Source organism: Hippoglossus hippoglossus, chromosome 16, assembly GCF_009819705.1.
Source record: "Hippoglossus hippoglossus isolate fHipHip1 chromosome 16, fHipHip1.pri, whole genome shotgun sequence".
In the NCBI taxonomy this organism is placed as follows: domain Eukaryota; kingdom Metazoa; phylum Chordata; class Actinopteri; order Pleuronectiformes; family Pleuronectidae; genus Hippoglossus; species Hippoglossus hippoglossus.
In genome coordinates, this window is record NC_047166.1 from 12,068,831 (window position 1) to 12,082,242 (window position 13,412).

The 13,412-nt window shown below is 42.7% G+C and overlaps 1 protein-coding gene across 5 annotated transcripts; it reads left to right on the plus strand.

Annotated features, from left to right (window-relative positions):
- The first annotated feature begins 1,000 nt into the window (after positions 1-1,000).
- esrp1 (epithelial splicing regulatory protein 1) lies at positions 1,001-13,042 on the plus strand. 5 transcript variants are annotated; one of them, XM_034610585.1, is made up of 16 exons: positions 1,001-1,398; positions 1,888-2,046; positions 2,160-2,276; positions 2,605-2,716; positions 3,247-3,480; positions 4,148-4,202; positions 4,304-4,414; positions 4,567-4,699; positions 4,841-4,883; positions 5,213-5,532; positions 6,292-6,516; positions 6,606-6,858; positions 8,429-8,609; positions 9,855-9,996; positions 10,539-10,628; positions 11,664-13,042. In XM_034610585.1, the coding sequence occupies exons 1-16, from the start codon at positions 1,267-1,269 to the stop codon at positions 11,796-11,798; spliced, it is 2,442 nt and encodes an 813-aa protein (XP_034466476.1). In that variant the 5' UTR covers positions 1,001-1,266; the 3' UTR covers positions 11,799-13,042. The 5 variants fall into 5 exon arrangements, with proteins under 5 accessions (XP_034466476.1, XP_034466477.1, XP_034466479.1 ...); XM_034610586.1 differs by having other exon boundaries at positions 1,002-1,398; positions 6,606-6,846; XM_034610588.1 differs by having other exon boundaries at positions 1,003-1,398; positions 10,539-10,661; positions 11,664-11,799.
- The last annotated feature ends 370 nt before the right edge of the window (positions 13,043-13,412 follow it).

The window sequence follows — 13,412 nt, forward strand, 5'->3', positions numbered from 1 at the left end:
TTATTATTATTATTATTATTATTATTATTATTATTACTGTTGTTGTTGTTGTTGTTATTGTTATTAATAATAATAATTACAATAATAAAAAAGTGAAGGGAAAGCACTAGCTAAGTTGTCAGACATATACTAATATATATTAATGATAATCAAATCTTAAAATATATTAAAGTCAACTTTATTATCATTGCTGCTAGGATTGAAATATCGTTTCTCTCTGATGCCTTAACATAAGTAGACAGAACATATAAGTGTGCAACATATTGAGTACTCAAAACATAGTACATAGTACAACATAGTACAGTCAAAAGGCACACAGTGGATAGGATGAGAGTGGTGCAAACCCTTGAGATTGAATGAGAAATATACTATATTATCTAATAATTTGATAATGTCAAATTTCTCTCAGTTAAACGAGGGTGAAAATACAGTTTATCATTTATATTGGGACTTATGCTACAATAAAATGTGGTGTTTGATTATAATGAATTCTCTTCTTATTTTTGGTTATTTAGTGCAATAATTGTAGCCTGTGTGAGAAGAGGTATATTTAATTGTTTCATTATATAATGATAGTTTATAGATGATATACAAACAGTGTATCAGTTGATTAACTAATACAAAATTTAAAATGATAAAGCTTTGTACTTGCAGTAGCTAATTTCTGCATTGATTATTGATTTTTCTTTATTGGTTGATTGACCTCTGTGTTGATACACATAACCTAAATAGTAAACGATATATTATGTATTTACATTACTAAAAACAATAAACATAGAAAAGGGACATTTGGGCTGATCTGTAAACGTTTATGGTTTTGATGTTTTCTCTTCTTATAATAGGTGACGACCTGCCGGGGCCCCTCACATCCTTCTCCATAACAGAAAAAGCATATACAGATGTATAATGTGTCCGTCCTCCCTGCTCTGCCACGTCCCGACATGTAAAGCACCTGGAGGAGGGCGGGGCCAGGTAGAGGGTCACGTGGTCGCACAGGTAGACGCTGCTCTACAAAACCCGGGGGGCAGGTTCAGCCATTACTCCGAGATGGTGACTGCGGGAGGTTTCGCTTGATCCTTCACACGCGACGAAACCTGGATTTACTGGAGCTCTCACCTTTTACGCTCAGGTGTCGTTTGTACCTCTCGCCTCCCGCCCCTGCGTCTCCTCTCCGTATCCCGAGTCACCGTTCGCTACCCTCGAGTAGCACTCCTTTAAGTTTTTGCCCCCGTGTTTTCTGTTGTCGGACGGAGTGCCTGTGCTCAGATGACGGCGCAGGTAGATTACCTGGTTGTGGCTTTCGCCGCCACATCTGGCGCCAGCGGGGACCTGCTGGGATCCGACGAGAAGGAGCTGGTGCAGTTGGTCTGGCAGCTGGTGGATGTAAAGAACAAAAAGGTAAAAAGGAAAAAAACAACAAAATCCTATTAACACACCAACTTATTGCACTTAATCAAAGTTATTCCAAAGCAGAACATGTGGTGGTAAATTAAGGAGTGAGCGGTAAAGTAGAAAAAGAGACTTAAACATTAACAATAATACCAATATATATAAAATGTGTTAATAAAAAGGGCCAGGTTACGAGTCAGATAAGTTTGTTCTATGTACACATCTATTCTAAAACATCTACAACTCCATTATAAGCCCTAAAGGTATCCAGAGAGTACAAATGGTGTGACTATTATGAGGTGAAACCATAGACTGTATTGGTTTTAAGGTTTTTAAATAGATCCTATGCTTGTGTTTGTTATATATGTAATAAACATCTATTTACAGGTTATTTGACCCGTTTATATGTCACTACACTGTCATACTGAATGTCTTGTAGTCTCCTGAGTTTCTACGTAGGCTGTTTCAAGACACGCATGTATTTGTCCTGTGAACCAGTTGGGCAGGGTGAATGAGCTCCTCATCAAGCCTGACCTCTCCGACATGACGGAGGAAAAGGAGGAGGAGGATGTGGTGGAGGAGAGCATTGAGGAGGAGAATGGATCAGGAGCCGAGTGCGTCTCCACATCCGCAAACCTCGAGGCAGCTTTAAACCAGGTGATAATGTCTCTCTCAAATAAGACTTATAGTCTTATAGTAATTAGCAACACACTGGGAATACAATATTCAATTTTTTTTCTTTCTATCTGAACGTTTGATTTCCTCTGCAGTTTCACCTACAGCTGACAAACGAGGTGAACAGTGCGGGCGCAGGCACGTCGGTGTGTTTGTGTACAGACGGGCAGCTTCACATCCGCCAAGTGATTCACCCCGAGGCCGCCAGCAAGGTGAGCGGGCTGGGTGGGTGCTCCCTCGCTGCAGCCACAAAGTGTTGTGTCAGCGCTGTGCTCCTGGTTGAACGTAATCCTATGGTGAAAGTTGAGAGACGGTCTCGCAAACCTGTCTAATGACACACGCCCATGCACATACCTTCCTCGTTCACTCTGTGGCAAAAGCACCGGCGTGCAGGGACTCTGATGAAATTCTCACACACGTCTTCAAAACCGTGGTGTTGCGCAGACGACTCAAGCCGCTTGTGCAAACACCAATATAAGTGCAATAAAACGGCAGCTGCCACATGTTCACATCCTTTCATTTGATTTCCTCCCTCTCAAGAACATCCTGGTGCCCGACTGTTTCTACTCGTTCTTCGACCTGCGGAAAGAGTTCAAGAAGCACTTCCCCTCATCTGACCTCAAGGCTTCGAATGTACACATCATGGCAGAATGTATCCTTCATTACTGTCAACATGTGAACTGTGTGTATTTGGTGTGCGAGTGACTTTTTAAACTTTTATTTTTACTCTGTTGAAAGTTGTTTATTTAATGCTTAACTCTTGGTATTTTGGATTGTTTTTCATATTAGTTCTTTGTGTGTTACATGCTCTCATGTGCACATATTACGCTCGAAAACACACAACACACGCATTAGAGGTTTATAAGGCACGGGGTGTTGGCTGCAGGACTAGAGGTTTTGAAATGCAAATAGGGAAACAATGGCTGCACCTTACAGAGTGTTCAGTGAAACAGTGTGTTTAGCCAACAGAGAAAACCCCACACACCCACTGGAACAGGAAAACTAACATCTCACTGTGTGTGGGTGTGTGTCTTGCCTGCTACAGTTTCTCTTTGTGCTCTTTAGTTTTTTCCCCATTGGTTTCTCCTACACGCATAAAACCAAAACCACATATACGTGTGTGACCTGTTTTTATTATTTTGACTGCTCCTTGTTTACATCCCTTGACCGAGTCCCCCTCAGCTCTTAGTTTACCTGTTGATGTGCCCCCCATGTGGGACACCTCAGCCCCCCCGGACACCTCAGCCGCCCTGGACACCTCAGCCGCCCTGGACACCTCAGCCACCCTGGACACCTCAGCCACCCTGGACACCTCAGCCACCCCGGACCCCTCAGCCATATTGTCTGCAGAGGCAGCCGTACAGCAGGTCCAGATGATGGCCAGCATCGTCCTTGCACTGCTCTCTGAGCCATTCGGTGAGTACATTTAATTATTGATTTTACACAATGTGTTAGTCTGACAAAGGGATGTATTGTGTGTTTACAAGTAGGATCAGAGTAGTACACTACTTCAGAAAACTAATTGGCAGCTAATGTGGAAATTTAATAATTTTCAAGTAAAAATCCAAAATATTTAATGATCTCTTTAGTGACTTTCCTCTTTTTTGTGTTATATAATTGTAATGGAATATACGTAACTGGATTATGAACGGTTGCTATAACAAAATCAAGACATGTTAATGTCATTATCTGGGAAATTGTGGTTTGGTGATATGTTTTGCTATTTTCTGACATGTGACAGGCCAAATCAATTTACCAGAATAATAATTAGAATTGCACTCACCTCCGCCAAGGCCCAATAGTCTACTTAAATTCATGATGCTTAAAATTGACACACTTGTATAGATATCAGTCCTCAATATGCTGGATTTTTTTCATCCAGACCCAGGACTTATTCCCTTCCCTATCTCGCAGTGTTAAATACAGCAAATACATATTCCTGGATCCATCCAAGGGCCAGAAAATTTAATGGGTTTTTCCCTGAGCCATATCACATCCAAGTTTCGTGGAAACCCGTCCCGTAGTCTTTGTATAATCTTTTTGTGGAATAATCTTACCAAACTGTGTTGCTTTCCTATTACAGGTCACACATTTTCTAACTCGGAGAGAGTTAATGAGAAGTTTGAGACTGGAACCTGGTGAGTACATTTAGCTCAATATGAATATTCTTGTTGTTCTCTGCCTCTGAAACCAACTCCATGTCCACTCCTGCTGTGCTAATGTGTGTGTGTGTGTGCAGCAGTAAGATGGAGAAAGTGTGCGACAACACAGTGATCAGAGCCAGAGGGTTGCCATGGCAGTCCTCTGATCAGGATATTGCTCGATTCTTCAGAGGACTCAACATTGCCAAGTACGTTGTTGTTGGTTTATTAAAGGCGACTCTCATGTATACAGGCTTATATATGGATTGTTCATATTTCCTCATCGTATATGGGACGTGTCCATTGCTGTTGACTTAAGGTTTACAGAGTGCTATAAGGCTCTATATGTTGTGTTGTACAGAGGAGGGGCTGCACTGTGTCTGAACGCTCAGGGGAGGAGGAACGGAGAAGCTCTGGTTCGTTTTGTCAGTGAAGAACACAGAGACCTGGCTCTGCAGAGACACAAACACCATATGGGCAACAGATACATAGAGGTAACCTGTCTGAACCCATCTAGACATTGCAAATAAAGACAATTTACACCACACCACCTAGATTTAGTTTAGTTACCTAAATGTTTTCCCTTCATATACCTGATGATGATAATCATTCTTTACCAACTCCTTTCCTGGCAGGTTTACAAAGCAACAGGAGAGGATTTCCTGAAGATAGCTGGAGGTGAGACAATAAAACATTGGACAGCTAACAACACCTGACATATAATTTATTACCAGCAGTAACCTGGGTATAAATTAAAACTCTGCATGAGCTCACATCTATTAGGTTTCTTGTTCTGGTTTTTGTACAAAATGTACAGTTGTTACAATTAATAGATTCCAACAGGAAGGACATGCTCTGGTTTGAAGATGCCAGGTTCACTTCACCATATTGACCAACTCACTCAGGCAACCACATTACCCAGACTTATTGTTGCATGTACAGTGTGATCATCTTATCTTCTTGTGGTTAAGTGGGTGTGTCTGTATCCTTGTGTGTGTGTGTGCCAGGTACCTCCAATGAGGTAGCAATGTTCCTGTCCCGTGAGGACCAGATCATAGTGAGGATGCGGGGTCTTCCATTCATCGCCACACACGAGCAGGTGCTCGCCTTCTTCTCCCCAGGAGACGGCATTAAAGAGACGTGTCCGGTCAGTGGAGGCAGGGATGGTATCCTATTTGTTCACTACCCAGATGGTCGTCCCACTGGCGATGCGTTTGTCTTGTTTGCCTGCGAGGAACACGCCCAGTGTGCTCTGAGGAAACACAAGGAAATCCTGGGGAGAAGATACATTGAGCTGTTTAAGAGCACGGCAGCAGAGGTCCAACAGGTACGTCAGGGTGTTTGCCTGAATGTGGGTGTGCTCCTTTCTACAGTGTACCGCAAAGTGGATTCGTGTTTGTGTTTAGTTTTACATTGACAAACGTTTTCTATATTTGCTTCATCATTTTCGGATTAAGGTTTGTTGATCTGATTCGTTTTTATCTTGTTTGTCTTTTGAGGACAGAAAAGTTTGTGTGCACACAGCTTAGAATAACAATGTGTGGGTGTGCTCCTTCTCTCCACAGTCAGTTGTAGGAATTATTATTGGTTTAGAGCTTAAGGGTGGGAACCTGCATAACGAGATGGATTGCAACTGTTTCTTTCTTTCTCCGTCTTCCACCGCTCCTTTCTCGTGTGCTGAACACATGGACTCATTTTCTTATCTGGGCTAACTGATCAGTGTACGCCCACAGACATATCTATGCAGATGCCTTTTCTCAAGCTTCTATGTATGGCGGACTAAGTGGCTTTATTGGTCCTCTCCAGAAATGCAAACATGCGGGTGTCGTGCTGGCAACAAGCCAATTCCCGTCTGACACTGAAACGCCTTTAAACACAGTGTGCCCAAGTCTTTGTTGTGCACAAGATGTGTGTTGAAAGGTGACTTGCTTGTGCCTTTTTTAACCATACATAAGCGTGTATCATAATGCGTAGGTGAATATTTTGGAATAAGAGGAAAAAGGGCATCTAGCACTTTCTGTTCCATTGACAGTCTTGGCCTCAGGCAGTGTATGTTATTTTTAAACTGTGTGTGTGTGTGTTTTAGGTGTTGAACCGGTACTCATCGGCCCCTCTGATCTCTGTGGCCCCTGCCCCCTTGGTGTCAGTTCTACCTTCGGTGTCTCTTCTTCCTCCTCCGGGTGGTTTGAGGGACTGTCTGAGGCTGAGGGGGCTGCCTTACACAGCGAGCATAGAGGACATCCTCACCTTCCTGGGCGAGTTTACACACGACATCAGACCACATGGTGTGCACATGGTCCTCAACCAGCAGGTACATGCAAAAACCACACTGACACACCCATAGGCTTCTTCTTCTGACGCAATGTTGCAATAATTTTTTCCGACCGTGCCTGTTTCCAGGGCCGTCCGTCAGGCGACTGCTTCATCCAGATGACCTCGGCAGAGCGAGCACTTCAGGCCTCACAGCGGCTCCACAAGCATGTGATGTCCAGCCAGCGAGGGGCGAACAGCCGCTACGTGGAGGTGTTCCCCTGCAGCGCAGAGGAGATGGGCCTGGTGCTGATGGGAGGCTCGCTCTCACACACACTTACACACACACACAACCGGAGCAGGAGTGGGACAGGGCTCAGCCCGCCGCCATGTAAGTCCAGACGTAAGTGCTGCTGGGAGCTCGGGGTGCTTCGGGACTGCAGGGTAGGTGGGCTCCTGCCGTGGGGGCAGGGTTGCTGGGTTTTCTCTAATCTAGTACTGTGGGAGGATGAGGACATCTGGTCTAACGAGGAGGATTCAAATCTGTGTGTGAGAAACTTTGTGTTGGTGTGTGTGTGTGTGTGTTGGTGAGAGTGTGGAACGTCTTTAGTGATTAGTGTGATTAAATCATAAATTTGCATGCACTGAGAAACTTCACATGGTACCTGTTTATTCTGCACTTCACACACTGATTAAATCTTGTAGTTCATCTCTGCAGCAGCATGTTTGTTACTTGTTTTACTCCCTAACCAATGCTCGAGTAATTTGTTAACATCTGAAACGGTTGGAAAAGTGTAAGCAAGACATCTTCAGTCTCATCTATTCTACATTATGGCAAAATGGCTTACAACTGTCCAGTCTGATCAGATTAGTAGTGGTGGTTGTGGGAATTAGCATCAATAGACTGACTCCTCTGCTTGTCCAATCAGGAGCTGTGGGAAAGGTGGGTAGAGCTGAACGCTGGTGCATAGATGTGTAGATGAAGTCCTTCACTGTAAATGTGCACTCGTGCACCTGTAGTTTTCAAAGCAAGGTACATTTAATAATAGGTTGAATGAAAAAGATACAGAACAGTGATTCAAGGCCAGACATGGCTGGTAGTGAGGCCAGGTTAAAATGAGGGTAGATACACGTTCGACAGCAAATGACACAAACAAACTGAGCCTGTGGCAGGAAGAATATTATGAGGATGATAACAAGAAGCCTAAAAGGACATGGAGCATATATTATATTGCAGTATGCAAGTATGTGTATATTCACAACCACTTCAGGGATCTTCGCAATGTCTTAATACACTGAGGGGACCGATTCAACTTTGGTTTGCTTAAAAAGAATGTAGAGCTATGCCGAGGAGACTAACGACAAACTTCTAAAGCCTGATTTACTGGTTCACTGATGCAAATTTGCATATCTATTATTGTCGTTTATGTGCAGATGTGAAAACAGAATAAACAAGGCATAAAAGATGTGCATTTATGATTTAATTTAATGTAAAAAAATGTTTATTTTCTTCAAGTTCTGTACATTTGGATTTATTTGTCTTTTCATTTTATTTATACATTTGTATTATAATCATATATAATTTATGATGACATCTTAGAGTTGCACTAATTTAAAGAATACATACAATATTTTACCTCCTAATATCGGTATTGGTATTGGCTCCAGAAATCCAAAGGAATTCACACTTGAAAACTGCTCACCTGGCAACCAAATATTAAAATAAAGCCACAGTTTAGTTTAACGTGCTGCACAAAGAAGCCTTCGCTCTGTCACACACACTGAACTGTACATGTGTCAGGTGTTGAGTCTTTATTACTGCGGCCATTGTTTGCAAGTTTGCATGAGCGTCTCGTTCTGAAGCAAACAATGACCAGACCTCACCATCGTGACTCTGTGCACTTGTGTTGCTGTTTGTGTGCGTCTTTGTGTTTCTAAGTCGTGCGTCTCTCCCTCTGCTCTCTCCTCCCCAGGTCTATCGCCTCCATCGTACGCCTTCAGTCCTGCGCCATCCGTCTTCCCTTCAGAGGCCGCCGCTGGCCTCTACCCTCCCATTGGTCAGGTGTTGCTGGCCCCTCGCCACCTGCCACCAGGACACGCCTACTACCCCAACACAGCTCAGCTATACATGAACTACACAGCGTACTACCCCAGGTAACCAGCGATTATTAAAAGATGAACAGAGACGGACACATGCTGACATTCATGCTAACTACCTGATTCTTCATTCTAGTGACTTTGTTCTTTGACTCTGGACATCTTAAAAATGAACCAATCTTCACATTATTTATGACGAGTTTGATCCTCCACTGCTGATGATATGTTCCAAATAATTTTTGGGAAGAATTTTTAGGTTCAAATACTTTTATCGTTCTTTAGTACCTTACTGATGTGAGAACTCCTGATCATCATTGGACATATCTTTTGTGAGAGCTTTGTCTAGTCTCCAAATTATTAGTTAGATTGTCAAATAAGAAGTGTTTGTAGAAATGTTTACCTTCTTTCCCATATGAAATGAACCACTCTGTCAACGCCCTATCTCGCCATGTTTAAGAAAGTGGGGGGAAAAAAGGCCTGGAGTCGCACGTTCGTCCGGAACCGCTCCAAAATGTAATTGGCTCTGCTTCAGGCTATGCCCCACCCCTCAAGAAGATTTCGTGTACAAATCGGTTCAGTAGTTTTTTTGCTAACAGACAAATGACGGCCAGGAAAACACAAACTCCTTTGTGGGTGTAATGAATAGATTTAAGTGGCAGCTGATCTAAACAGAGCCTCTCAGACTTTGTGTTTACTTGCAGGCTGAGTGCTGCTGAGTAAGCAAATAAGAGACTAAACCAGTATTGTTTATATGTTTGATTTTTCCGAGCCTTCTGTTTGCATTGGTATTATTTTGATTACATAAGATCAAGAAAAAAATTCAAGATGTCTTACACTCGCTGGAACTACTGACATTATACATGTACATTATTTTGGTGAGTTCTATGAAAACAAAAGTTTTGAAATAACACAGTCGTCTAAAAATGATCAGTATTTCCTTTCTTTTTTTAAATGTTCCTTGAATGGGAAATAGATTTTAGTTTGGTTGGTTTGTTTGCATCGTTGATTCTGTTTGATTCACCAGAAATAGGCAGGAACAGTTTTCCCTTTGTTGAAATGCATCTTGCCAAGGAGAAAGTTTGGGACAAGGGTAGTTAATAACTGAACACTATCAGAGAACTTGGTAAACATCGTTGACCTCTGTTTCTCCCTTGTCGGCCTTTCTCTCCTGGAGAAAACAGGCTATTTACAAACGACACCTGAAGTTAATCCCAGACTTATGAGCTTTGTTCGCCCCTAAAATTTTGCAAGATATTTTCAGGATTACAGTCTGTCTAAGTGTTCTCTCTTTTCTTTCTCTAGTCCGCCTGGCTCGCCCACCACCTTAGGATTCTTCCCCTCCCCCTCCTCCATGTCCTCTCAAGGGGGGTTGATGCGTATGCCAGGTTTGCCTTACGGCAGCAATGGAGTCAAAGAGCTGATTAATGCAGTGCAGGGATACCAGGTAAGAGACGGCTCTCTATAAACACAAAACACACCTAGTAGTTATGAATCCATACAAGTGCTCTGTACCTTCAGCGTTCACATGCTTCTCTGTAAGATCCAAGTGTCGTATTCAAATCTCCTTCTATTGTGGGTGTGTATTGTCAGGCATCCACTGTGTTTGCCCTGAGGCTATCAAACTAGTTTATCCCGTCTACTCTCCCTGTTCTGTCACTCATGCACTACTGCTTGCTTAGACTTGAATTGGAGGAACTCAAACCTTCTTTAAACTTTGAAGTGAGTGAAGAATCTCAGGGATATGACACATAACTGGGTTTATAGAGTTCATACTTAGTAATTAATCACTAAATACTAATTAATTAAATTCTTAACTAAAAAATGTAATAATTAATAATAAGAGTGGAATTTCAATTTGTCGAACGCCTCTTTGACCTCAACGGTGGACTCAACAGGTCCATGTGGTCTTTAGGTTAGCTTCCATGGTTGCCTGTATTTCAGCCCCCTGTCTCTGTCATTCCTCCCCCCCCATTCCTCACACCACAGTACGCCCCCGAGGATGCTCTCTTGCACGCCCATGGGGCCCTGCATGCTCACGACCCGGCCAGGACATTGCTTACGCAGCCCAAAGAATGGGTGTGTATTTAAGGTGTCTGAGGCAGGTGGCAGGTAAGGATTGGTTGGGGGTTCAGCGAGGGGGGGGATTTAGTTTAGACAGTGATTGTAGCTGTGGCTTGGGTCTTGACTGGTCACCGAGGGTTACAGGACTCGACACGACGAGTGACGTGTTCTTTCTAAAGAGGGAACTTTCCACTAACCACGCACAGAAGAAACAATGGACATATCTTTTTGAGCTGAGTGGTTAGAGGAATTCTCTTTGATTCTCAATCAATCTTTTGGTTTTGTTTTAAATCCTTGTGACAGGAAGTTGTTCTCTCACTGTAGGACCCTTTAAATCTTCAAAACTATTTCTGTCATCTGAGTCTTTTATAGGTAGCAGCATTTTGCTAAAAGGGTCAATTGACTGTTCACTAAACCCTGTCCTATACTGCCAGAACTACGCATGGCAGACATCAAGCTTTGGATTTGTCCATATGCTAAAACAGTGAATTAATGGCTCTGTAGTAGTAGATTTACTTGGTTTCTCATGATTTCGGACAGTAGTGGTGTCTTCATCAGGTTTTTAAAACAAAAACATAAGAGCAAAAGGTTAAGGAAAGGCTACTTTAGTCATCTGCTCAAGTTAGAATTGTTAAAACTATCTAACTGGGGAGCCTGCCAGCTCACCTGGTAACGCGGGTGTCCCACATGTGGAGGCTTGAGCTGGTTCGGTTCTGGTGGGTGTCTTTCCCACCCTCTCTCCCCATTTCTATCAATAAAGGTGAAATGCCCAAACAATATATACCAGTAATACCAGTAGTAGTAATCGTTACGTCCATGTGTTTGCAAGAATGCAAAGCTTGACAAACATAAAAAAACGTAACTAAGAGGGACGTAGTTTAGTGAACGGTCAGTTGCTGGTGTGTGTAGTGTGATGTTCATTAGGTGGATTAATTGCAGGTGTAGCCCTCGAGCGGTGAAGAAGGTGATGGCTAACATCTGGTGCTGGTGTGAGTTTGTTGCTTTTGCACTGGGATAATAAACTTCTCTCTCTCTGCTTCCCCCCTCCAGAGTCCCTTGGAGTCCATTTCCCTCCTGAACAGCAGTCTGATTGGTCAGTCCAGCGGAGGTGACGCTGCTCTCATGTCCCTCCCCGCTCTCATGTCCAAGCCGGCGGGACAGTACTTGGACCTGACCCTGCTGTAGGGTCACACATACACAGAGGTCATGTGAAAGTGACTTGTAATGTATTGTTAGGTTTAAAAAAAAAAAAAAAAAAGAGCCTTTTAGCTGTGTTATTTATATCTTTAAGAACAGAAATTAATGTATTTTATACCAAAATCATTGTGGCCTTAGCCCAAAAAATAGCAGTTTTGTCTTATATTGCACAGTGTGTATTTTAAAAAGCTTTATAGAGATTTTTTTTAAACATGTTACGATATTTTAATCACTCTGATATATTTGCTAGCCAACCTAGAGAAGAAAGACCGAGTAGCAACCGAGCTAAATCTTTTCTGAAGCTTTTCTGTGAAGAGTGAACGTGCGAGTGTGAAAACGATGAGTGAGTATTACACATGGCTGTGTTGATGTTTTAATACTCAATCTGTTTATGCAATACATTTTATGTTTATACACATTTGATACAGTACATAGTGATTGTATTGGAAGCTTTAGTGCATGAAGAAGTTAGTAGTGAAACTAAGATGTTTACATTATGCCAAATATCAATGCACTGCTAATCAATAAGACTATTAACGAAATATAATAGCAGTATCTTTGAATGACTATGTTACACTGTGAGTTTGTCAAATAGTCGGATCCTTGCATCAGACTTCACTTACAAAAACAAAAAAGGAAATGTGACATCTCATACATCCCTTGTTGTGCGCCCTATACGGGTCAGTTTCCTTGTTGTGTATTTGCCAATGTTCTCTTGCCCTTTGTGTTTGGATTCCCACCTAAACAAAGTACAGCCCCAGTTCTAGTAGCCACGCCACAGGGTTGCACACTTGAGGAATATTTCTGTCACAAGCTCTCACCTAACCGAATCGATATCAGAAGCCAGAGTTTGTTTCTGGCAGATTTTATTACATGTTTTTTGTAACGTAAAGACTCATCAGTCCCATCACACTTTCTCTTGTCTTCCTTCCACCATCTGCGCTGATGTTGGGGAAATGTGATCGAATAAACAGTTAAGTCTCAACAAAATTCCTTTGCCAATTCCCCTGTTAGCTAAATCCTTTGGAGAGCAGGTGGAGAGGGAATGAAGCACACCTCTGATGTGTACCTCGTGAATTGAATTGCTATTTGTGCCCTGAAAAGTTTCTGTTTGGGCTCCGTGTCGCTGTACTCGCATTCCACAGTTGGAGCTCAAACTCCTGCTCAGGATGTCCCGCTGTGGCCATGCTGAAAAAAATAAATAAACATAACATGAAGTCTGCTGATCTCCAGTTGTTTGATTTTGCTTTTTTGCCCCTGTGTGCTTTTCATTTCTCTTTGCGCTGTACTTATTGTGCTGTCACAGGCGGAGCTGCCGGTGACAGGATATAGCTGCAGGTGAAACAAGGGGATCTCCCTCTCACTGTCCTCGGCGTTCGCTGTTTCCCACATTCACACACAAGCTACAGCAAAGAAACTATTGTCCCTCAGACACACTAAACACATGTGAGGCAATGGCCTTTTTTTTTACACAGGGTGGAAAAGTGAAGCATAGAGAGTGCAGGGAGGGGGGGAAGAGGGAGGGAAGGAAGACAAAACCATGTCAGACCCCCTCAGGGCAGATTTGTCATTGTGTAATACAATCTTGTGCACCCCACCCAA

Bases quoted from the DNA above. Each gene is read 5' to 3' on its own strand.
- esrp1 (XM_034610585.1), top strand. From the start codon at position 1,267: ATGACGGCGCAGGTAGATTACCTGGTTGTGGCTTTCGCCGCCACATCT. The intron at 2,047-2,159 runs GTGATAATGTCT...TTTCCTCTGCAG, and splicing joins TCGAGGCAGCTTTAAACCAG to TTTCACCTACAGCTGACAAA. The intron at 2,277-2,604 runs GTGAGCGGGCTG...CTCCCTCTCAAG, and splicing joins ACCCCGAGGCCGCCAGCAAG to AACATCCTGGTGCCCGACTG.